This window comes from Falco biarmicus, chromosome 4, assembly GCF_023638135.1.
Source record: "Falco biarmicus isolate bFalBia1 chromosome 4, bFalBia1.pri, whole genome shotgun sequence".
NCBI lineage: Eukaryota > Metazoa > Chordata > Aves > Falconiformes > Falconidae > Falco > Falco biarmicus.
The window spans coordinates 65,883,687-65,908,161 of NC_079291.1; the positions used below are offsets into that span (position 1 = coordinate 65,883,687).

General features: G+C 64.8%; 1 protein-coding gene and 1 long non-coding RNA gene across 5 annotated transcripts in view; one reads left to right on the forward strand and one right to left on the reverse strand.

Annotated features, from left to right (window-relative positions):
* Window positions 1-942: 942 nt before the first annotated feature.
* LOC130147979 (uncharacterized) lies at window positions 943-2,115 on the reverse strand. The gene is made up of 2 exons (XR_008821436.1): window positions 1,209-2,115; window positions 943-1,120 (listed from the first exon to the last, which is right to left on the reverse strand). It is a non-coding gene; the product is annotated as an uncharacterized LOC130147979 (long non-coding RNA).
* A 666-nt stretch (window positions 2,116-2,781) lies between these two features.
* The window catches only part of NFIC (nuclear factor I C), a 41,723-nt gene continuing 20,029 nt past the window's right edge, over window positions 2,782-24,475 (forward strand). For 3 of the 4 annotated variants that reach the window (XM_056335991.1, XM_056335993.1, XM_056335994.1), the window contains exons 1-2: window positions 5,085-5,587; window positions 22,618-23,149. In XM_056335991.1, coding sequence (XP_056191966.1) covers window positions 5,558-5,587; window positions 22,618-23,149 — 562 coding nt within the window. In that variant the 5' untranslated portion in view covers window positions 5,085-5,557. Of the gene's footprint in view, window positions 3,187-5,084; window positions 5,588-22,617; window positions 23,150-24,475 lie in introns of those variants that run through there. The other variant, XM_056335992.1, reaches the window with a different exon arrangement.

Consider the following 24,475-nt stretch of genomic DNA (forward strand, 5'->3'; position numbering starts at 1 on the left):
GAGTCATCCAGGAAATACTTGAACAGCATCACAAAAATAAATAACTACAGCAGAAACCCTCGGCCCCGCCGTCCCGCGTCCCAGGCCCTTGCAGAAGCAAAAATAAACCCCGACCCTGCTTTTTCACCCCCCACCCCAGCCCCCCAGCCCCCCTTTTTTTTCTCTCCTCGCCTGCCTGGTGCTGGGCTCAGCACCACCAGGCCATTGCCCACTGCACCGAGCCCGAAGCCGAGCATCCGCGTCCCCTTCGAATCCCAGGAATCGCCGCAGCAAAAGGGAGGGGGGCTGCCAGGCGGGTGGCAGCCCGGGAAACCGAGCAAAATTGGCAAATTCTTCCCCGGGTTTATTTTTGTGCCATATCTCACCCGGTGTCGGGCAGAAAATGAAAATTGTATTCCGTGAGCAAAGTTATCGCCGAGTTTACATTCCCGAAGGCTTATGGAGCTGGGATGAGGCGAGCGAACTGCTCATTTAAAGCCTTTTTTTCAGCTTTAAACCAGGGAAGTGGCTTTTTTTTTGGAGTGGGGGGGGAGCAGATGGTGATTTAAAAAAAAAAAAAAAAGTTCTAGAGCTGGTAAATATAAAGAATTTTTTTTTTTTTTGGATAGAAAACTGGAACAAAATTAGCTCTCATTTCCATAAGGCCGATCGTCGTACTTCAGTGTCTGACAAACAACTTGAACAGCAGTAAAATATACCCGGCAAACACACAAATTACGCCGTGTAACCTCCAACATCTCGGTATGCGCACGGTGGGTTTAGCAGGCAAAGGGGATACGGGGGCTGGATAAAATAAACCTCCAGTGGATACAAAATCCCTGTTAAAATCGAGCTGATCCCTTGTAAAAATGAGCAGGGCTCGCCGAGTCCCGTCCCTGTCCCCCCCCCCCCAACAAAAAAAAATAAAGAGGGAGAAAATGATGAAATAAAAACTAGGGGGGATGTCAGCGTAGCTTGCTTTAATTTTTATTTAAAAATATATAATGCATTATTTAGCATCTTATTTATCACACTGAAATCGTTTGAGCACAAGAGACAGAGATTATGTTGCTGTTTGTTCAAGACTACGAAGCGTGCCTAAAAATACCGACGTACAGCACGCGCTTCGCCCCTTAATAAACTGGGGAAAAAAAAAATATATCTCATTTTTCTTGCCTTCCTATAGAAAAACATGGTTATTTGAAAGGATTAAAAGATTAAAGGATTACTCGATAACAAGGGTTAAAAATACAGGTCCAGACACAAAAGGGGTCGATGGAAAGGCAGGGAAAGGCTCTCCCGGCTCCTCTCCCGGGCCAAGCCCGGATCCCAGGTCGCTCCTAACTTTCCAAGCGGGATCCGGGGGGGGGTGGGGGGGGTGGGGGCAAGGCCCCTGCACCCCCCAGCCCCCACGCCCCGGGGCTGCACCCGCTGCAAAGTGGACTGTGGCTTTTAAGAGAGACCTGGGGGGGGGGCTGGGGGGGAGAAAGGGGGTGCTGGAGGGCACACGGGGAGTTTGGGGGGGGGGTGATGGTGCTCAGGGGGCACAAGGGGAATGGGGGGACAGGGATGGGGCACCCTGGAGGGGATGGGTGATGCGCGGCGTGGGGGTGCTGGAGTCTTGGGGGAGGTGGGGGGGTGACAGGGGAATGTGGATGGGGTGTCCGTGGGGCAGGGGATGGGGGTGCCATGGGGCAGGGATGGGGGTGCCGTGGGGCAGGGATGGGGGTGTCTGTAGGGCAGCGATGGGGAGATCGTGGGGCAGGGATGAGGGTGTCCGTGGAGCAGGGATGGGGGGTGTCCGTGGGGAGGGGGTGCCGTGGGGCAGGGATGGAGGTGACAGAGGATGGGCGGTGGAACGGGCGGGTGTCCGTGGGGAGGGGTTTGCCCATGGGGCAGGGATGGGGTGCCCGGGGATTGGCGGTGGAGCAGGGGGTGTCCATGGGGAGGGGGTGCCCGCGGGCCGGAGCTGGCGGCGGCAGCGGGTGGCGGCGGGGCCGGGGGATGCCCGGGGGCGGGGGCCGCTCGCCGTGGCTCCCGGTGCAGGGGCGGGCGGCCGGGCCCGGCGCTGCCCGCGGCTCCTCCCCGCTCTGCGGTAGCTCCGCACCGGGGCCGCGCCCCCCCCTCTCCCCTCCCCTCCTCTCCTCTCCTCTCTCCTCTCCCCTCTCCTCTCCTCTCCCTCCCTCCCTCCCTCCCCCCCCACGCGCGCCGGGCAGGGCCGGGGGGGCGGCCCCGCGCCTCCCTCCGCAGCCCCCCGCCCCGGGGGGGCCGCGCCGCAGCCCCCGCCACCTACCAGCACCGTCCGTGGGCCGCCGCCGCGCTGCCGGGCGAGCGGGGCCGGAGCCTTCCTCCTCCTCCTCCTCCTCCTCCTCCTCCTCCTCCTCCCTCCCCGCCCCCGCACCGGGAGCGTCCCCTCCGCAGCGCCGCCGGTGCCCCGGGCGAGGGGAGGAGGCAGAGGAGGAGGAGGAGGCGGAGGCGGCGCGGCGGGCGGAGGCGGCGGCGATGGGGCCGGGGCGCTGCGGGCTGCGAGGAGGAGCCGTGCCCGGCCGGAGTTGGGCTTCGCTGGGGGGGGCGGGGGGGATGCCAGCCTTGCTTTTCCATAGGCGCAGCCCGGCCCTCCGCCGGCCCGCTCCCCGTTTTTTTTAATTTTTTTTTTTAATTTGGAAAAAAAAAAAAAAAGACCCCCCCTAATATTTTTTTTTATTATTCCCCCCCCCCTTCGCTTTCCAAAAATAACCACCGCGCCCCCCACCCCCCCCCCTCCTCCAGCCCCCCACCCCCCCCTCCCAGCGCATGAGGTCGGGCTGGGCGCGGGCACCGCCACCACCCGCCGGCCCCGCCGCCACCTCCCGCAGCCGCCCCGGAACTCGCCGCCGCCGGCCCGGCCCGGCCCCTGCCCCGCGGCGCGGAGCGGCCCAGCCCGCAGCATGGCCCCCCGCCGCTGACCGCCCGCCCCGCGCCCGCCGCCCTCGGGGGGGGGCTTCATCCTTCTCGTTTTTTTTTTTTTTAATTTTGAAATTTTTTAATTCTTGCGGGGGGGCGACGCTCGTTTGGTTGTTTTGTTTTTTTTTTTTTTTTAATTTTTATTTTCTCCTCCTTCGGCTCGGTGGAAAACACACGTTTTAGAACAAAATACCAAAAAAAGCCCACCCTCTTTGCTTTGCTTTTCGCAGCAACTTGGAAGCCCGTTAATTGCACTTGGCGATGGTAGGTCCCATGACACTTTCATTTTCTCTTCTACTTTCCTCTCCCCCCCCCCCAACCCCCCCACCCCCTCCCAACCCCCCGTGTGCGTGTGTTTGCGTGTGCACCCACCAGCAGGACTTGGCTGCTGGGGAGGGGGGCGGCGGGGCCGGGGCGCTGCCGGCAGCGGAGTTTAATACGGTGCCCGACGGGGGGGGTGGGGGTGGGGGTGGGGAGGGGAAGGGGGGGGTGCCGGGGTGGCGGAGGGAAGTTGCCGCCGTCTCTCCTCCCCCTGCCCACCCCCTCCCCGCGGTTGGGGGGGGGGCGGGGGCGGGAGCCGCCCGGCGGCGAGGTCGTGGCGCGGGGGGAGCTCCGCAGCCCGCCGAGGGCTGGATGGAGCTGAAAATGGCCGCGGAAAAAGGGGCGGAGAGGCTGCCAGCCGCACCGACTTGAACTTTGGAAGTGACGCCCGGGAGGGTCGCGCTCAAGTCCGCCCCGGCCGCTTCCCTCCCCGCACCAGGGCGAGGGTGGGCGACCCCCCCAAAAAAACCCCAAAACCGAAATCACCATCCTCGATGTAAGAATAAAAAAATATTTGTCTCCCCTCCGCCCCGTCCCCGCCGTGCTGGGCTTTGCTTCGCCCCCTGCCAGCCCCCGGGGGGGCAGCGCGACCCCTTCCCACCCCGGGGGTCGCAGGGAGGGGCGGCCCGGGGACCGCGCGCCGCCCGCTGAAGTTTGCGCGCAGCCGGGCTGGTGCCGGCGCATCCCGCGGTGCTGCCTTGGGGGGGGGACGACCCCAAACCCCCGGGCGTAGCCGGGGACCGGCAAAAGTTGCGGGTGAAGATGAGTTGCGGGCGAGGATGAGTTGCGCGAGGGCGCAGCGGGAATGGAGAAGCCTTTTTCCCCCCGTCGGAGGGAGCGAGGCAGAGCCGGGGGGTCGCTGGGGGGGGGGGAGGGGGTCGGGGCGGCCGGGCAGCGGTCCTTGCCTGCGCGTCAGGTCACTGCAGGGCGCAATTAAAACAAAATAATAATAAGAAATCCCCCATCCCCATCTATGCGTGTGCGCGGGGGGGGGGGGGGGGGGGAATAATCGGGCAGCCCGGGGGGGGCGGCCGCCCGCCCGCCATCTGTAGGCTGAAACTCACTTTCACAATTAGGAGCCGGGGATTCCCTTTGTTTTTCTGTCCGTGGCTCTCGCCCTCGCTCGCTCTCTAATTAGGCTTTATTAAAGCCTGCAGAATTGCTCGGTGGCGGTGGCGTTTCTGGAGTGAGAACTTGCGGTTTGGAGTTTGCCGGGCGCAGGGCTCCGCTTTTTTTGCTTTCTTTGTGCGCTGGGGAAGGGGTGTGGGGGGGGGGGGGGGGGGGGGGGGGGGGGAGCGGGGCTGCCGGGGTACTGCCCCCCCCCCTTTCCCTCTCCGGTGGCACGGGGGGAGATGCTGCCGGTCGTTTAAATAGGGGGTGTAAGGGGGGGGGGGGGGGGGGGAGGGAGCGCGGGGCTGGCCCCCCCGGCCCCGGGAGCGAGGTACGGGGGGAATCCCCCCCCCCCCCCCCCCCCGACGGCCGCTGCCCAGAAGTTGCACATGAATCTGCAGGTTTTTTTGCTCTCCCCGCGCCGTATTGGCTCCGTTTATTAAAAAAAAAATAATAATCATAATTAAAAAAAAATCAACCCCCCCTAAACTAAGCCCGCGCTGGCTGGCCCGGGCGGGGGCATGGGGGGGCTTGCCCCCCCCCCCCCCCTCCCCTCGCCCCTGCCCCGCAGCGCTGGGCCTGCGAGCCAAAGGGGGTTCCTACATCTTTAAATGGGATGTAATATTTTGGGATGGGCTTTTTTCATAACGTCACTTCATTCCTCGCTCCTTTTTTTTTTTTTTTTTCTTTCTCTCTCTCTCTTTTTTTTTTTTTTTTTTTTCATTTTCTCATTCTTTCTTTCCTCCCTCTCTCCGCTGCCCGTGTCTCGGATGGAGCCGCTTCCCCTCTAACTTCCCCGCTGCCCCTGCCTGCAGGCTGGGCGCGGACCCCCCCCGACCCCTACCCCCCCCGGGCGAAGATGAGCCTTTTCCCTCTTTAAAACGGCCCCCCCCCCACCAAACAACAACAACAACAAAAAAAGCGCTTTATTTTCCAAGGGGGGGGGAAGATTTTTGCTTTTTAATTTTTTTTTTCTTTTTTTTTGGGGGGTGGAAGTTGGACCCTTTTTATTTCCTCCTCGGCCCCCCCTCCCGCGGGGCCGCCCCCCCCCTGCCCGGCTGCCCCCCCCCTGGCCCCGCAGAGCCGCTCCGGAGGAGAGAGAGAGAAAAAACGCCCGGACTGCTCCAGCCTCCGAAATGACTCAGTAACTTTTACGCCTCGAGTCTCAGCCCTGCAATTAGCCACTTTCCCAGCACGGCTCGGGATGTATTCGTCTCCTCTCTGCCTGACCCAGGTAACCGAGCCCCCCCCCTCCGCGTCCCCCCCCAATTTCCCCCCCCCTCCGCCGCAACAGACTTTACAGTTGCAATGAAAAAAAAACCAACACAAAAAAACCCAACAAAAATGAAAAAACACCCCCCCACCCCCACCCCCCTTGATAAAAATAATCATAACAGGGAAAAGGGCGGGTTGGGGCTGCTTGGAGGAGCCGCGTTTCCCTCTTGCTTACCCCCCCCCCCCCCTCCCTGCGCCTTTTTTAGGGTTTTTTTTGGGTGTTTCTCGTGCTTTTGGGGGATTTTCTGCCCTTCGCTTTCACTTGGGGCACGGGGGAAGGAGAGGGTTGCGTTGTGGTTTGGGTTTTATTTTTTTTTTCTGGTTGCGCCTGGAGATGGGTGGTGCGGGAAGCCGGCGGCTTCGGGGCTGCAGGGGGGGTGCAATGGGGTGCAGGGGGTCCCCGGTTGGGTTTGGGGAGGCTGGGGGGGGGCTTGGCGCTGCGGGTTCGGCCTCGGCTGCGTCGCCTCTTGTGTAGCGTGAAACTTCCCCCCCCCCCAGTCCGGCTGCACATGGTGGGGTGCAAGGAGGTGTGTGTGTGGGGGGCACTGGCTTTTTCTTCAAAATCCTCCAAGTTTGGGACAATTTGAAACCAGCTGCACCATGCCACGCTGGCGGGCGAGCAGGCAATGGGGTCGTGCATGGCAGGGTTGTGGGGGGCACCCCCCCCCCAGGGTCTGGGTGAGGGGCGATGCTGGTCCCCGTCTGTGCGTAGGGGTGTCGAGGGGCAGCCCCGAGCCGTGGTGCGTGGGCCGCTGGTGTCACTCCAGGCCACGCCGACGTGGCCCGGTGGCGCGCGGTGGGTGGGCCGTGCCAGGGCCTGTGGCACGGGCAAGGGGGGCGTCCCTGAAGTCTCCCTGCAACAGCCGGTATGGCTGCAGGGGGGGAACACTTCGGGGGGACCCCCCCCACCTTTGCCTGCACCGCAACCACTGCGGCTCTGCCTTTGCTCTGTCCTTATTGATCGCTGATATTTATTTAATTATTGAGCAGGCAGCTTCCCCCCCCCGGCTCGTAACCTCTTCCCTCCTGGCAGCTGGTGCCTGCTCCAAACCCGGCCTTGTGCCGCACCCCGCGGGGGGCTCAGCTCTGGGGGGCAGGGGGGCTGCTGCCGGACCCTGTGTCTGCGTCGGGGGGTCCTCCTGCCAGACCCCATCCCCTGGGCCGGAGCGGTGGGCAGGATCCGGCCCCACCTCAGACAGAGCCTTGGACCCAGCTGCCCCGTAGGCGTTCGGGGGGGTCCCCTCGGCAGCGTGGTGGCACCTGTGTTGTGCCGGAGGTGGCGTGGGGTCCGGCCTCGCTGGGTGCAGTGCAGCGGGTGAGGCTGGCGGCGGCATAGGCACGGGTACTGGCACGGGTGGGCAGCACTGGGGCTGCCCGAATGACCCTGGGGATGGTGCTCCCGTGGTGTGGTGACTTGGCAGGGGTCACACCTCAGTCTGTCTTTTTTTGGGTTTTTTTCTTCTCAATTTTCTTTTCTTTTCTTTTTCTTTCCTCTTACCGTTCTTTTTTCTTTTTTCTTTTATCCATTCTTCTTTTTCTTTTATCTTTTTATCTTTTTCTTCTATGTTTTTATCTTTCTTTTCTATTCTTTCCTGTTCTTTTCTTTCCTTTTCATTATTATTCTTTCCTATTCTTTTCTTTATTATGCTTTCCTATTCTTTTTCTTTTCTTTCCTATTCTTTTCCTATTCCCGCCTATTCTTTTCCTTTCTTTTCTGCCCCTCTCCCGCCCCAACTCTAATCGTCCAGGGGTCCCACCGCCTCCCCACCATCCCACTTGGCAGAGCCTGTTGTTGCCCACTACCAGCACTGGTGGGATGGGGGGAGTGGTGTGTTTGCTGCCCAGGCTGGGGGCTGGCGGGAGCCCCTCTGCCTGCAGCCCCGTGCTCTTCCCAGCGCTTCGCCCAGCCGACGGGGGGGAGTTGGTTTTTCCTCCACGGATCCAGCCTCCGCCCCGCCGCCTTCGCGCGGGGAAGGCTCCGGTTTCTCCCCCCGCTCCCGCCCCCTGCCTTGCCCTGGCGTAGCCTCAGCTCCAATCCAGCCCAGCTCGGATGGGATCAGACGTCGTCTGCACCTACCGGATCCGACCCCCCCAGTGCTCCCCCCGCCGCCAGCCGAGCCGTTCCCATCCCACCCGCGCAGCAGGGAGGCTCGCCCGGGCTCGGGAGCCGTGGATGGTGATGTGGATACATTGGAACGTGCGCGGGAGCCGCCCTTGCCTCTGCCTTTGCGCATCTCCCCGCCGCTACCACCACCGCCAGCCCTCGAGCCGGCACGGCCACTCCGACCCCGGCTACCGCGCGGGCAGCCGCCCTTCCCGGCCGGAGCTGGGCCCAGCCGGGGCTTGGCAGCCCCGCGGCACCAAAATAGCCCTGGCAAAGACATCGTCCATGACATATTCCCTGCCAGGCCCTCAGCCGAGTCACCCGTCGGGCGAGGAGGGTGACTTTGTGCCCTCCTCAGCTCTCTGTCCCTGCTCGGGGACTTCCTCCTGCTCCCCCTGCTCACCTCTGTCCCCCCTTCAGGGACCGGCTGGGAAGTCATGAGGGAGCTGCCTGGATTAGCAGGGAAGCGGGCACCGGCACCGCCGCCACGCATGAGGCCTCACCCTGCCCACGGGGAAGCCGGGGAGGGCTCCGGCTGCTGGCGCTTCAAAATAACCCCGGCCCCGAGCACCCACCGCCGGCCCCGAGCACCCACCGCCGGCACCGAGCACCCACCGCCAGCCCCACACGTGTGTCCCTGGGGAGCTGCCGCCGGGGAGCCGACAGGGTTTGCAGAGCCGTAACAGTTATCCCGTCTTCTGGATCTGCTACGAAGCTGGGGGGGCAGATTTGGGATGCTCCCAGGGGAGACGTGCAAATTTTATGACCGGTGGTGATGCTCCTGCAAACCTCTGGCTCATCTCTGGCATCTGGTGGTTGCCCCCCCACCCCCCCGCACCCCGTAGGCTGGGAGCAGAGGGAGATGGAAGCTGGCTTCGGAGGCAGCCGGAGCGGTGGGAGCCAGGTGTCCTGTTGGGGTCCAGCTGGAGACCCTCTCCCCCTCTCCCAGCCCCCATGGGTCTGCTGGGGCCTGAAATAGGGGAGAGGGTCTCTGCGCAGACCCCGGTGGGACGCCTGGCTCCCACTGCTTTGCTCAGGTGCATCCTTGGAGAGTGGCTCGGTGCAGAGGTGATGCACTGACCGGGAACCGGTGGCCAGGCGTGACCCCTGCCCATGCTGTAGCCGACGGCACCCGATCCTGGGCACCGGGGAGCAGCCCAGCCAGGCTGGCCGGCACAAACCTCTGTCCTGGCAAACGCTGCTAGCACACGAGGAAACAGGCACGCCGCGGTGCCTGGGGGACGAATCCGGGTTGCAGGAGGCATTGTGGCCGTGTGGCCCGGTCGCAGCTGTGTCTCCCGGGTGCTGAGAGGGATCTCGCCTCTCCGGCCACCACTGGCTCGGGCACGTGGCCGTCCAGGGAGCTGACTGCCGGGCACATCTCACCGGGATGGCCTTTGGCAAACCTCCTTCCTGAAAGTACCACAGCTCTTTGGCGAGAGAAGGGAGCACCGGTGTGCACCCCCTCCACCAGTAGCTCCGCAAACTGGTTTCCAGCTGGGAGCTCAGATCGGCTGCCAAAGGATGGGAACAGCAAGCCGGGCACGGCGGGGGGAGAGAGGGAAGGTTGCAACACACTTTCAATTCTCCCATCTGCTGAGTATTGTTTGGGAAAAACAATGAGGCCGTTCTTTAAATGCAACCTTCGGGAGATCCTTGCTTTCCCCGGGAGGCGCCCGCCGTGCCGTGCCCGCCTGCCCCGGCCGGCCCCACTGCCGAGGATCCTGCTGCTTCTGCCGATCTGATCTCAAACCCTTGCCCGGGAAAAACAGATCCTGCTCTAAGCGCGGTTTCCGAAGCCAGGCCGGAGGGCTGGCGTGGGGTGTGGGCAGGATAAGACCCGCCGCTGGGTGAGAGCTGGGCGGCCGGGTGGCCGGCGCTCGCCGCTGCACCACTCTCCACCGCATCACCTTGAACTTCGCCGAGGCCTCGCACAATAAATCAGCCGCCCTCCTCCAGTGCGCTGAGGCGCCCGCCAATAATTCACCTTCGCGGGCAGCTCTGCCCCTGCCTGCGCTTCCCTCGCTGCCCGCGCTTCCCTCCCTGCCTGTGTTTCTCTCCGTGCTGGGGCAGGGAGCGAAGCCGCCGCGTGCCCAGCGCTGCAAGCATGCACGTGCTTTTGCAGCTCACTGAACAAAGCCCAGCCGCCAGGGGCCCTGGCTATCCTGAAGCGAGCAGGGAATAGCTCCCGTCGGTGCTTTTGTATCCCTCGGAGCCCGGGTGGGCTGGGGATGGATGCTGGGAGCTGGAGCCCGAGCCTGCTTTGACCCGTCGCAGGGGTGGCTGCAGCGTGGCCAGCGTGGCGTGGCGTGGATGGGCCGGTGTCAGCGCAGCGGGCAGGGAGCTGTGCCAAGGGCCAGCTGAGCTGGCCACGCTCCCCCTCAGCCCCAAAGGCAGCTCCCCCAGGGGTCCTGGGCAGCCCCAGCACCCAGAGCGTGAGCCCCCGGGGGAAAACTGCCATCGTGGTGGCACAAGGTTGGTCCCAGCCCAGCGCTGTGCGTGGCGGCGAGTGCCTGGAGGTGGGTTTGGCACCCAGAGGGAAAGCAGGGAGCAGTCTCCCCTGCCTTTGGGGGTGATGGAGGCAGGTCCCTGCGAGGCAGGGCTTTCTGGGCTGGCCAGCGATGGCCCTGGGGACAGGGACAGCTTGCCCCTCCCTGCTTGCCAGCTTTCCTTGCCCGGTGCTGCCTGCATCAGCCTTCCCTGTGCCTGGCCCTGGCAGCCCGAGGGGGTGCCCAGCGTCCCCCCACCATCACTCCCAGCGTGGTTGCACCTGCCCTAGGGATGGCCGGGGGGGGAGGGAGGGGGACGGTGGGGATTGTCCCCGGGGTCCCTTGCTGGAGGGGAGGCAGGGGGGCTGGAGGGGGAGGTAGAATCTCTCCCTGCCAGGCTGGCTCGCTGCCTGCCGCCCCCGGCCGTGCTGTGGCTCTTCCTGCGTGAGGATGGCGGTGCCGGCACTGAGCACCACTGAGGGGGCTGAGTGCTCGCAGGAGGGGGCCGGGCGGGCTTCTGTCCCCCCTCAGCCCCTGCACATGAGCTGGGGGGTGCAAGCAGGGCCTCAGGGTGGCAGGGGCACGATCTGCTCCTCGGGGACCCATGGAGCCGGGATTGCTCTCGTGGCACCTCCAGGGTGGCAAAGGTGATGGGGAGCGGTCGGGGTGTCAATGGGTGCTCAGCCTTGCTGGGTCGGGCCGGCACCATGTGGCATCACCAGTGACATCCCCACGGTGTGGCTGGGGGCTGCTGGTGGGGCTGAGCCTGAGAGGGGCACAGCCTCACAGGGGACCAGAGGCACCCCAGTGCCAAACCCTCGTGGGTTTTGGGTACCAAAGTGCCTTTGGAGGTTTACCAGATCAGCACAGGCGAGAGCCTGAGCTCAGCCTCCCTCCCTGCCCCGGCCAGCTGGGCACCCCGAGACTGTGTCACCCTTGGGGAGGGGACACGGACCCCTGGGACGTGCCCGCTGCAGGGTGGGGATGCACGGGGGCCCTGCAGGCACCCCGGGGGCCCAGTTCGCACCCAGGCAGGCGGCTGGGCTCACCATCCGTCACGTCGGCCCTGGGCAGGCATCCCCCGTGGCCGCGCCGCGCTGTGCCAGCTTGGCCAGGACCCAACGCCCTGTGCTGGCCGCCAAAGCCCGGCGCTTCCCAAGTCCTGGAGAGGAGCTGGGAAAGGATCCCGCGGCCCAGGTGCGGCAGCGCTCACGCGCCGGGGGACCCGCGGGCCAGCCTCTGCCAAGGATTGATTTCTCGGTTAACTCGCCGCTGCTTTAAAAGCGCATTAATCCTCCCTTCCCCGGCCAGCAGCCAGCTCTAATCAGCATTTTGGGCAAAATCCCCAGGTCTGGGCTTCAGGCTGCCCGCCGTGGGCATCGCCCTCCCAGCCACCGCTGCTGCTTCGGGAGACACCGTGGCACCCTTCGGCAGCACTGCCTGGTGCGGGAATGCCAGGATCTGGCCCTCCTGCTGACCTCTCTTCCCGGGGAGAGTGTTCGAGCCTGTGGCCAGGTGGACTTTTTAAAAACCTGGGGTCTTTATCTTGTTTTTTAAGAAGGCTTTTGCTCTCCTTGCAAAGGGCCCCTGCATTCCCTTCGCGGGGAAACGGTATTTGACCGGCTGTTGTCCAAAAAAAACCCCCAACATGTTTCTGATCACGAAAACCCAAGAAATATTTTTGCTTTCAAAGGAAAAAAAAAAAAAATGTTGATTTTCCACCCAGACATTTCCCCTTTCCCCGAACCAGCCCCAAAACGAGAGGCGCCGCTGCTTTCTCCTCACCCCAGGACGCCATCCTGGGGGGGCACGGTCCCACCAGGGCCATGGCGGATGCCCCCCAGGACTCATCCAGGCACTGGTGGCAAGGGTGGTGGCAGTGCCAAGCGTGTGCCTCGCTCTCTGCTCAGGCCTCCCCCTTTGCCAGCTGCTCCCAACCTGCGGCAGGCACGGCGGGAAGGATGGAGACACCGGTGACCTGCCAGCTCTTCCCGGGGGGAGCCACCCATCACGCCGTTTGCGGCAGAGCTCCCTGCCGCCTGCCCGCCTCGCCCCGGTACAACGGGCGACGGGGCTGCTTCGTCCCACAGTTGCTTGGCAGGAGCTGCCGTGTGCCAGATCCCGGCACCCCCCGCCTGCCGTGCCCTGGCTTTTGCCTGCAGATTCGGGAAAGCGAGACGGCGCGGGCTGTAATGTGACCCCCGCCATGCTGCGCCGCAAAATCTCCTTTAGTAACCTGTGCGCCAGGACAGGCGAGCGGTGCGGCGTGAATACCAATGAAGCGGCGCTGGCGAAAAGTGCAGAGTAAAGGGTTTTTGCTGGAAATGGCATTGCATGAGAAAGAGGGAGTGCAAGCGAGCGCGCACCCGGAGCCTGCGCCTGCCCGCCAGCCGACGCCGCACACGCGTGTGCGCACACGTGTGGCTCGGGAGGTTGGGGGGGCTGCGCATGACAGTGCAGTGGGGTGCCAGGGTTGTGCCGCCCGCCAGGTCGGTGGGGTGGTGGGAGGGTAAAGCGGAGGGGGCTGCCAAGCAGCGGTTTGAGGGGGCCAGTGGGCAGAGCTGGGGGTGCTGCCGCAGGCAGCGTGGCTGCAGGGCCGAGGCGCTTCCCGCGGCGCAGCATGGCTCTGGCCGCCGTCTGGCTGCAGGGAACCGCTCCTCGCCGCCGAAGCCCGCCGCTGATCAAAGGCACGGGTGGGGAGGGCACGGGCCTGTGCGAGCAGCGCCCCTGGCCGCGCGCCACCCCACCTTCCCGCTCCGCTCCCCCGGGAGTTTGTTAAACAAATTTCTCTAATTGCACAAGCTGTGGAGTTTGTTGGAGAAAAAAGCCAGGGAAATTCCCCTCCTCTGGGCCACCCCTTCCCCACTTCCCCCAGGGCAGCCAGTGGAGAGCAAGCGGGTCCCATCCCCCCCTGCACCCACCCGGGAGGCTGCGACCCTACCGCCTGCGGGGCGCAGCTGCGGGGTGTCCTCAGGTCACCCCTGCCCCGTGCCCCGCTCGACCTCCTCTGAGCCAGGTCACCCACGTCTCCTCTGGTCCAGCCCCCAGGGTTGGACCCTGTCACCTAAGGTGGTGACACCCAGCAGCACCCTTGCCGGCTGGCGTTCCCCATCGCTTGGCTGAGCCCCCCCCTGGAAATGGCCTTTGCGAGCCGCCCGTGGGCAGTTCCTGACACCAAATCCCGTCGGATTAGCGAACATATGGGATAAAAGCCTCGGCTTGGCGGCGGCTCTTTACCGGGTGGGGGCTGTGGCGGTGGCCCTGCCAAGAAGGGAGGATGCGCGGCCAGGCGCCTGCCCCGGCTCCCGCTGAGGTCATGGCTATAGATAGCCCGGGAGGGTGCAGGGCCGAGGGCAGGATCTGTGCGTGCCCTCGCCAGCTCCACCGCCAGCCCCATGGGCACCCTCTGCCTGGGGGCCAGGTGCTGCCGGGGCTCCGGGGGGTGCTGGTGCTGGAGGAAGGGGTGGCTGGGTCAGCCACCAGCCATTGCCAGGTGACAAGCTGGTGCTGCGGGGTGTGACCCTGCACCTGCAGGGATGCGCTGCCACCAGTATGCTGAGCCCCACTGAGCATCACCCAGCACTGCCATCCCCTCTCCATTCCCAGCACTGAGCGGGGTCCTGCAGCGTGGGGCTCCGTGGCCAGCATAGCGACCAGGGGCGGCTTTTGCTGTTGTTCCCTACCAGGTTTGCTTAGGTGCTCTTGAGAGAAAGCTGGGCTGGGGCATCCCCGCCGCCGGGGTGCACCCATGGGTGCAAAGCTGCTGGGTTGGGGAGCACAGGGCCAGGGTTTGCCCCTTCCAACCGCCCGGTCTGGGTGCAGCTCAGCTCCCCACAAAGGCAGGCGTGCGCCTGGGGTGCCCCCGCCAGCCCCACGGGGCCCTGGAGCGCCGGGGTGGCTGGGGAAGGCGTTGTTGATGAGGGCACTAAAAATAGAGTGGGACTGGGATCTTAATGGGACTTTGTGGGAAACCTGGAAACATTTTCTCATCCCCGTAAATGAGTCCAGATGCATTAGCGATGACTGCATCGCATCCTGAGGTACCGCCGGAGGGAACCAGGACACGCTCACCAGCCTCCTCGCCTTGTGGTGCTGCAGTGGTTTGAGAGGGGAGCTGCCGGGGCAGAGCCGGGGCCTTGCTGTGTCCCATGTGGGGCTGGGGACAGGACAGCTACCGCTGGGGTGAGGACCCTGCCTGCTCAGCCCATCCCCGGGGTTTCTGTGCCCGGCACCCATGGGTGCGCACGTGGGCACTTGCAGCTCTACGTGCGGCGGGGAGCGTGCGAGCCTGCACGGGCTGGTATCGGCACTACGGCCCCCAAGCCTTGGGGCTTTCAAAAGCCCCCCAAGGCCTGGGGAAGGTTGGGGGGGGGCAGTGCTGCTGAGGTGATGTAGGAGGACCCCCAGTCCCAGGGCTGCACCCTGGTGCACCCTGTGTTGGCGTCGAGCTGGTGGGATGCAGCTGGACGGGGGGTTTCCTCGTGCTCCGCCGTGGGGCCGGTGGCTGGGGTATTGGCTCCCAGAGCACCCAGCCCTGCTCAGGGACCTTGGACTCTCCCGGGGGATGGCTCGGGGCCAGCCCGGGCAAGTAGCCCAGGGCAGGTGGCTGGTGGACTCCACGTCACGAGGCAGGTTGGCACGGCCGTCTCCATGGTATGGCAGTGTCACTTAGCGGTTACAGCAGCAGCCTGGGCAGCGAGGGCAGTCCTGCCCCGTGCCTCAGTTTACCTCCAGGTGGGGAACAGCAGCCGGCAGGGGAGAGGGGTGCTTACCCCGTGCCCCAACCCCGGGTGCTAACTTGCCACACAGGGGACAGGGGGACCGGCCACAGCCACCAGCCTCTGTGCTGGGCACCGCCGGAGCCCAGCATCCTGAACAGAGTCCCTTTGTATGGGCCAGCCCCCACTCCTGCCGCTTGGGAGACATCCAAAACCCTCCCGAAATAGGACCCGGGCAGGCTCAGCCTTTGAATCTCCCCAGGAAGGCTCTGCTGGGCTGCCGAGAGTGGATGAACAACCCCCGTTAAAGCAATCCTGTCCTTCGGCACCCAGGGTGCAGGATCCGGCCACGCTCGGTGCAGCGCTGGCCCTGTGGGGATGCCCTCGTCTCCCTTTGCTCTCCACGAGGGCCTGTCACCGCTCCGTGCCTCAGTTTCCTCATCCCTAGGTGGGGAAGGTCCTGTCGGGGTGCCCCCAACCCCAGGGAGCCCGTGAGATGCTGGAGGGGGGGCTGAACTGCTGGCACTTCTGTGGCACGGCAAAGGTGATGGGACTGCGGGGGGGCCATGAACTCTTCACCACCAGGGCCCCGGGGGTGGCTGATCCTCCCACAAGGTCGTCGGCAAAAGGCCGGGGCTATTTTTAGCCGGTGACTTGCTCCAACCCGCCAGGGATTGGATTTGCAGTGGGGTGAGCACCGTGAGCTCGTGGCGGCGCTCCCCATCCCGGAGTGCCGAGACACCCCCCGGTGCCCCCCCGCCCCGAGCCGTCCCTCCCTGCTGGCAGGCACCCGCAGGAGGGAACTGGGGACTCCTTGCTGCACCCCCACACCTTTCGAGGTGCGTGATGGCGGGGGGGAATTAATCCCCCTTGGAAAGGCCAGGACAGAGCAGGCAGGGCTAAAAATATGTTGGGAGGGAAATAAAACCTCCTGCGTCAGGGGCTAAAGCCGTGCTCAGCGCCCTGGGCTTGGCCCGGGGAGGGCTGGGGGGCCCTGCCTGCTCCTGGCTTCCACGGTGCTGGAGGGGGGATGCTGAGCCTGCTGCTTGTCCTCCCAGGGTGACCATGGTGCTGCCGGCCCTGGGGCATCTCCTGCCTCAGTTTGCCTCTGCATTCCGGGGCGTGCGAGCGGCCGCCATCCCAGCGTCATATCCCAGCAGTTCCCAGGCTGGGACCCCAGGGTCTGCGGTGGGCAAAGCGCTGGGTCTTGGGCACCGCTCCAGCCCTGCCACCCCCGGAGCCGCCGTCCCCACCATGTGCCGGGAGCGGGGCTGGGGGGAGCGGGGCCACCCCCGGGGCCCCGCGCTGACGCAGGGCCGGGCGGAGGAGCTGGCAGCGCTGGGGCCTGTTGGCAAAGTTGTTTTTTTTCCCAGTTCCATAAAACATTTCCCTTCCTTGGAGCCCCAGGGGGGTTTCGGCTGGGAAGCCACGTGGCCCTGGCGCTGCTGGTCACAGGATGCTTCCCGGGGTGGGGGGACATCTCCCTGGCCGTGGGCTGGGTCCCCTCCGCACTCCTCCTGTGCTGCTTGCAGACCCCAGCAGCCACCGTCACAACCTGCCTCTCCTGCGGGCTGGCCTGGAGGATGCTGTGCCTCAGTTTCCCCATCTTTGGAAAGGGAGCACCACACCCTGGGGGCAGGTGGGGTCACCCTGGGGAAGCACCTGAGCCATCAGCTCCTGCACCCTGAGGGGGACAGGCAGAGACGGCACCTGGGGGACCTGAGGCACCTGGGGAAACTGAGGCACCTGGGGAAACTGAGGCACCTGGGGGAACTGAGGCACCTGGGGGATCCCAGTGAGGCTCTGGGAGGCAGTGAGTGGCCCCAGGTGCTCCTGCCACCAGGTCTTTCTCCCCAGCACCCTCCTGGCTCCTCCACCTGCTGGTGCTGGCTGTGCTGGGTACCATCCCCGGGGCATCCTTACCCTTTCCCCGCACCCTGGCCATGCTGCTCCCAGTTTGGGGTTTATTTAGCAAAGCCAGGGACCAGCAACGCCAGTTGTTGCTGGAGGTGAAGGTGTGTGCAGGCAGACCAGAGGTTCGGTGGTGAGTGTACGGTGCTGCCAGAGAAGCCCCCCCGCCCCGCTCCCAGCTTCAGCCCACTTTGTGCACCCCCGGCGGTGCTGCTTCCCCGGGGAGGGCTGTGCCGGTTGGCGTGGGCCCAGGCAGCACTGGCACCTGAGCCCCGGGCTGCAAAGAGAGCTGCTTTTCTTCCTGCTGTTTTCCAAAGCAACTGGCAGGTTTGTTGCCTGCCACGGCCTCCCGTGACCCGCGGCAGCGGCCTCGGCGCACTCCCCGCGCCCCCGCTCGCAGCCGCACCACCTGCGAGGGCGAGCACCGGCATCGCCTCCGCCCCGGCACGTAGGCGCGGGCAGGCGGGCACCGGCCCGGCAGGGGCTGCTTGTGGTGCCCGCAGGGACCTGCCTGCTCCGGGATGGCTCACAGGACCCGCTGGGGCGTTTTTTGGGTAGTGCTGGGCATGGGGAACCCAGGGCAGCTCAGCGAGGGGTTGGGGGCCACCGTGGTCCCCGCATGGGGAGCACCGGGTGCTTTATTAGCCCATCCGCCCATCCGCCACCTCCCGGTCTGATCCTGAGTGGGGCTGAGCACTGAGGCAGCAAGTGAAGTGTGGGAGCCCCTTTCTGACCTTGCATCCGTCCTGGCTGACCCTCCCAACAGGGTGGCCGCATCCAGAGCCTGCTGTGGGTACGGTCCAGCCCATACGCAGCCCTGAGCTGGGCATGGGTGGCAGCTGGAGGATGCTGTCGGCGCTGGGGGCGGGGAAAAAAATAAATCCCCGGGTTGTGGGGAGAGCAGCCGCAGGGAGGTTGCACCGTGTCCTGCCTTCGTGTCCACCCGCACCAGGCACCGGGGCTTGGGGACCTGGCGTGGGCTGCGGGAGGGGGTTTGCAAGTGACCCTGGGTTTGCAGCTCGTCTGCTGCTGCGGAGGGCGCGTGGCTGGGACAGCAGGGTCTGCCCCATGGCAGGGGCATGGGGCTGGGTGTGTGCGGCAAGGCCAGCTCAGCCCATCCCCCGCTGCATCCCCGGCTGCTTTCCCAGGAGTTTCAGCTGCTGCCGCGCTCCCTCCGGCTGCCCCACGCGCGGCGTGCCTCAGTTTCCCCCCAGCATGGTAGCACCACTCTCTGGGGCTGGGGAAGCCTCGTTAGGACTTGCCAAGCTGGCCAGGAAGCCTGGCCGCGCCATGCCGGTGAGCAGCAAAAATTATGAATAAGCTCTTGTTAATAAATACTTTATGATGAATCCAAATAGATTTCCTCCTCTGGAGCAATTATTGTAAAATGGGCTCTAATATGGTACAGGGCCAGCCCCGGGAAGGGCTGGGTGCTTTTCAGGGCCTAAGTGCCTCCTTCCATCCCTTCTAATGAGCACTTCCCAATCATTTGCATCTGTCTCGGCAACAGGTCTCATTACCAGGTTAACTTATTACCGAGAGCCGCTTTGGTGAACAGTTAAGAAGCGGCTACTGGAGGTTTTTGCTGGGGCCACACGAGAGCATTTTGTCTGTGCCAAGGGCACCTGCAGGCTCCAGCGAGGGGAAACTGAGGCTGGGGTGAGCAGCAAGTCCCTGCCATGCCCCTTTCGGGTACCAAGGGTTTGGGATTTTCAGGATTACCGGAATGTCTCGAGCTGCATCCCCCCCTGCCGCCACACCAAGGCTTCCTGTGGGGGCACGGTGCCCAGCGCGGAACTTGCCAGCCCCTGCCTGGGCTCGCACGGCCGCGGGGAGCGGGACCTGGCAGGAGCGTTGGCCATGAGAGCCGGCAGCGGTTTGGAGGTGTGTGGCTGGCTGGCGGGGAGGCTGAGCATCCTTTCATAAAATAAACCCTGTGTGGTCCCTGCAGGGCTGGGATGCAGTGAGGTCGCCCCGCTTTGCTCCCTGCCTGCAGTGGGGATGGCATCACGCTCCTCCCTGGGGCCATGCTGGTGGGGAGCAAAACCCACTGCCGAGGTGACTAACACCCCCCTGCCCCGCCCCCCGCCCCCCCCAACCCCCGTGAAAACTGCTCGGGAATTTCCTGAGGAAATGTTCTTTCATTGGAAAATTCAGGCTGTTTCGCCGAGCCCCACCTGTTTGGCCAAGGAGCTCGAGCGGAGGATGCTCAGATGCCCGGCCAGCCCATGCCGTGGTGCCTGGCCGTGGTGCCCATGCCTGGCACTGTGTCCCTGGGCGACACGGAGCATCGCCCACCATCCCCACGGGGGAAGCAGGTGGCCGAGCAGCTGGGGTACAGAGCCCCAGCACCGGCCAAGCTGCTGAGGACAGGCAGGAGTATGGGGGGAAGCAGTGCCTCAGCTGTGACCCCGCCAGCTCCCCGGCGCCGCTAAAGCCCAGGCTGCCGGAGGAGTTAATCCTGGTACGGCGTGCCTGGCTCCACGCACAGCATCGCTCCTTCCCCTCCCCGCTCCACCGCAGGATTGACACCAGGGCAGAGCCGGGCTTGACCCGTGCCTCAGTTTCCCTTCACAGCATCCGGCATGGAAAGCCAGCGTCTCACCCGTCCGCTGGAAGGGGGACACGAGGGGCCCCTGTGCCGGGGCCGGCAGCACCCCGACGCAGGCGTGCTCCTCCCTGGGTCACGGGGCTTTACAAGCCTGGGCTGGATGAGGCCCAAGCACAGGCTCTGCTGCCAGATTCCCATCCGGAAATGCCCCGGGAGCAGTCTCGTCTGGGGTATTGCAGCACGTCTCTCCTTCCCAGCCCTGCAAAGGAAAAACAGCAGGAGAAGCACTTAACCAGCCCTTTGCCGGCGCTCCTCGCTGCCGGCTGGGGTGAGGGGGCTGGCGGAGGTCGAGGACAGGGACAGATGGGAAGCGCATCCCTGGCTTTGCTTTCTGAAGCAGAGCTGGGCACGAAGCGGGCCAGTGTCAGCCAGGGCCAGTGTGCCCAGCTGAGGGGCTCACTGCCCGCACGGTGCCGGCGGCATGGCAGGGATGCAGGGCACAGGGATGGTCCCCAAGTCCTTTAGCTTGTCCCCTCAGCACCCAGCTGCAGCCATCCCACTGGTTGTCCTGGTGCCCCCCGGCTGCCCTCGCCTGGCCCTGCTAAAGCGGCTTAACTCCGCACGGCATCTCGGAGCGGGATAAGCCAGGCGGGAGGGAAAGTTGGCGAGGGGCTGATTGGCTTTCGGTGCAGCTCCCGACCCGCCGTAATCCTTGGGAAGCGGGGCCCGCGGGGGCTTCAGGGGCACTGAGGGCCACAGGGGCTTCTGCGCCCACTGGGGTTTTGAGGGGTCCTCAATGTGGGTCTGTGTGGGATCTGAACATCCTCATCACCGGGGGGGGGGGGGGGGGGCAAAGCCGGTGCCCCACAGAAACCAGGGCTTGCACTTGCCACCCTCAGGGCACCAAGCATCCCTTGGTCCTCGCAGCGAGGGCGAGCAGCACCCAAGGGTGCTGCCACCCCCAGCAGGGATGACCTGGGTCTTGCCTGACTTCCCTGAGGCAGTGCCTGGGGTGGCACTGCCCTGCGGGAGGGCAGGGACGGGGACAATGGCGTGGTAGCCCCCAGCCCCAGCCCTGCGGCCAGCCCCGCCGCCGGCTGCCTGGGGAGGGTGGCGGGGCCAGGCAATGGCAGCAATTTGTAGGGCTCGTCTGAATAACTGGCCACCAAGGAAGATCAGCCGCCCACCGCCCCGGCCAAGTATTGTTTTTGGAACTCGCTGCTGCTTTTTTCGGCTCCTGTCTTACTTTTCTTTGACCTTCTTCCCTGATTTAAGACACATGCCCAGCCCTTGCCCAGCTGCACTGAATTAGCGGCTGCTGCTGGGGAGGGAACCAGACCCCTGCGGCCATGCAGGGCTGCAGCCGCCCCAGGAGCAGCCGATGGGGACGGGTCCACCAAGCAGCCCTGGCAGGATGAGTCCCCCAGGCAGGGATGGGTCCCCAGGGCCGGTTTGGGTCTCCACGGGTGGGATGGGTTCCCCAGCAAGGGTCCTGTCCCTTTGTGGGGTGGGAAGGACACCCATGGGGTCACAGCTCTGGTGACACTGGATCCAGAGCAGGGGCTGTCGGCTCCCAGGGGCGGTGGGCTCTGCGCCAGGGTGATGGGTCTGTGCTTGGGGGGGGGAGGGGGGGTTAGTGGGGCTGTGCTGGTGGTTGATGCCGGTGGTTGTTGGTGCCAGGGTCTGGGGGCGGGAGGGTCTGTGCTGGAATGGCTGTGCCAGGTCGCAGTGGGGTCTGTCTGGGGATACTGGTGCAGGCGATGGCAGGGGCTGTGCTGAGGGACCCCTGTGGGCTGCCCCGGGGGGTTGTGCCTGGGGAGCTGGTCTGGGTCTCGCAGGGGCTGGTTTGGGGTTAGTGGGGTCTGTGCTGGGCTCAGGGCTGGGTGGGAATTTGTGGGGTCTGTACGGGTTGGTGCCTGCTGCGAGCCTGCTGCAGGGGACACTGTTCCCTCCAAGCAGGGTCACTTTGGGACACAGCTGCTTCGGCCAGGGAATGGCGTCGCTGCCCTGGGATGAGCGAGGCCAGCCGCTGTCTCCAGAGCCACTCGCCCCGTCCCACTGCCAGGGCTTCTTCCTCCTGCAGCTCTTGCCTGCGACTGCCTCCTGGGTCCCCCCCCAGAGCAGCACCCACGTCCCTGCTGGAAGGATGCCCACCCCCGGGCACGGCCCTGTGAACCAGGGCTGCAGTGTGGCACTGGGGGCTGCCACAGCCACCCCCTGCCCGGCCCTGGCAGCCTGCGGTGGGACTGAGCACCGAGCTGGGCTTCCCCCTCCACATCATCACCTGTCAGGAGGGACCCCACGGGCCAAATCCTGCCCTCGGGGACCAGCTTGCTGCCACCCTGGCCACGCACAGGGATGCCTGGCCCTCTCCCTGCTCTTTTCCAAACCGTGCCACTCCTTGCTGGGAAGGCTTCTGACACCTCTCTGTGCCACGGGTGGGTTGTGCCCCCCCCCCCCCAGCCAGGAAGCACTGATTTTCCAAACTGGGGAAAAAAAAAAAAGGGATGTGGGAAGGAGGGGCCGTGGAGGGGGGATGCATTTTCCTTGTTTTCTTTTGGGGCCAGACTCATCCAGCAGCGTTCACCAAATGGAAAAAGGCAGTCAGAGCACGCCTTGTGCACTGGGCCAGGCGCCAGCTACTGGGCTGGCCACAACTGGGGCAAACTGGGGGAGTTTCCCGCTGGTCCGGAGGGAGCGGAGAGGTCCAAGGCACCCGCAGCCCCTGCGGGAGCAGCCAGCATGCTGGGGGTGTGTGGGACCCGTCCCTTGGGTGCTGCGGTCTGGCAGCGCCTGGCACTGGCACGGCAGCTCTGGCAGGCGGCACGGCAGGTGGGATTCCTGCGCCGGTCGGGAGCAGATCCTGGCACACATGGGTGGGATGGGGAGAGGGTCCGGGTGCTGCGGAGGTGGCGTGCCTTGCGCAATGCCTGCCCCTTCATGGCAGTGCCGGTTGTCCCAGCACCCCACAGCAGGTTATTGCCTGGGAGAATTGCAGTCGGTGGGATTTGTGGGGGGCTGCTGGGAGCGGGGGGATCCCGCTGTGTGGGGAGCAGTTCCCTGCCCCTGGCGAGCACCTGCGTCTGCCACATCCCTTCCACCTGGTTGCGCTGGGATGCAGCCCAGTGGGGGTGTCCCTGGTGGGTCCTGATGGGGTCCCCAGCCATGCCGGGGTGGGTTTGCCAGGAGTGACCGCCTGTCCCTCTGCTCCCGCAGGATGAGTTCCACCCCTTCATCGAGGCGCTGCTCCCCCACGTCCGGGCCTTCGCCTACACCTGGTTCAACCTGCAGGCCCGCAAGCGCAAGTACTTCAAGAAGCATGAGAAGAGGATGACGAAGGATGAGGAGAGGGCAGTGAAGGATGAGCTGCTGAGTGAGAAGCCAGAGGTGAAGCAGAAATGGGCCTCGCGCCTCCTGGCCAAGCTGCGCAAGGACATCCGGCCCGAGTGCCGCGAGGACTTCGTGCTCTCCATCACGGGCAAGAAGCCCTCGTGCTGCGTCCTCTCCAACCCCGACCAGAAGGGGAAGATGCGCCGCATCGATTGCCTGCGGCAGGCGGACAAGGTGTGGCGGCTGGACCTGGTCATGGTCATCCTCTTCAAAGGGATCCCGCTGGAGAGCACCGACGGCGAGCGCCTGGTCAAGTCGGGCCAGTGCACCAACCCCATCCTCTGCGTCCAGCCCCACCACATCAGTGTCTCCGTCAAGGAGCTCGACCTCTACCTGGCTTACTTCGTCCGTGAGAGAGGTGGGTGTGCTGCTCGTGCCAGGATACCCCCCCGCCAGAGCCAGCTCCCGGAGCTTTCCCGTCCCCCCATCTCCAATCCCCTCTGCTCCAGTGTCTGTCCCATCCCCGGCTCTGGCTCGGGGACACCCCTCAGGGACACAATCCCTGCTGCAGACCTGAGCTGCTGCCCATGCGGGTGCCCCCCACCCTGCCTACGTGGCCCCTCTCCCCCAGCTGGGATGGATCCTGCCTGCCCCGGGAGGCGTGTGCCAGGGAGGCGAGTGGTCCCTGAGGATGCTTCTGGCTGTGGGCATCGCCAGAGCGGGGTCTTGGGGGGGTTAACCCCGCACCCCACGCTTGCCCAACGTGGCTGCCTGTGCCAGCAGCCAGGTGAGGAGCGGGTGGGCAGTGTGAGCAGGGAGGGGACAGCCTGTTCCCAGCACGTGTGCCCCCAGGGCTGGACCTGGGAGCCATCCAGCAGTGCCAGTTTGCTGTAGGCCGTGGTCCCAGCCCCTTGCCCAGCAGGTGACCGAGGTGGGGACAGGAGCAGCCGAGGCTGGCTGGGGAAGGGACAGCGGTAACACCAGCGGGGGCAAACCCCAGCAGCTCCTGCTGTGCAGTGAGGAGATGCTGCTCCCCTGCCCTTCACCTTCCTGGGGGTCCCATGGACCCACTGGGAGAACTGGACAGGTTTCACTACAGCAAGGGAGGGAGGTCAGACCCACTCTAGAAACCTTGGTGATCAACAGAGGGAAACTGAGGCACAGGGGGCAGGGCAGACGGTGGCTTCCAGGCTCAGAGGATTAGGTCCCTAATCCATTGTCCTCTCCACTGGCTCACGCCACCTCCCCGCGTGTCGGGAAGGGGAAGCTCATAGTAACTCGGGTCAGATCTTAACAGGCAGGTTTGCCATCCCCAGCTGGTGACGTGCTGGTGCGAACACCCTCCTGGCAGCTGGGGTCCCCAAAGACCCCAACATCCCCAGGCTGGTGAGGAGCCCAAGGAGATGCGGTATGGTCCCCATGGGTGAGGCTGGGGCTCAGTTTCTCAGGAATGGTGCAGAGCCAGGGGGGTCTGTGACATGCAGCCCCGAAGGGTGGTTGAGGGGTTCACAGCCCCTCCACGGCCAGGCCGGGCTGCCCAGGGATGCCAGGACCAGGGTGTTGGTCCCCTCCTGGCAGCAACCCCCTGCCCGCAGCCAGCACTGGGTGATGCCCCCCAGCCCTGCTCTCCAGCCCTGTGAGCCTGTCCCCATGGACACCACGGCGGGGGGAGCGTGGGGCTGGTGGCTGCTTGCCCAGCACTGGCTGGGGCCCAGGGACGGATAGTGACACCACGGAGGGCACC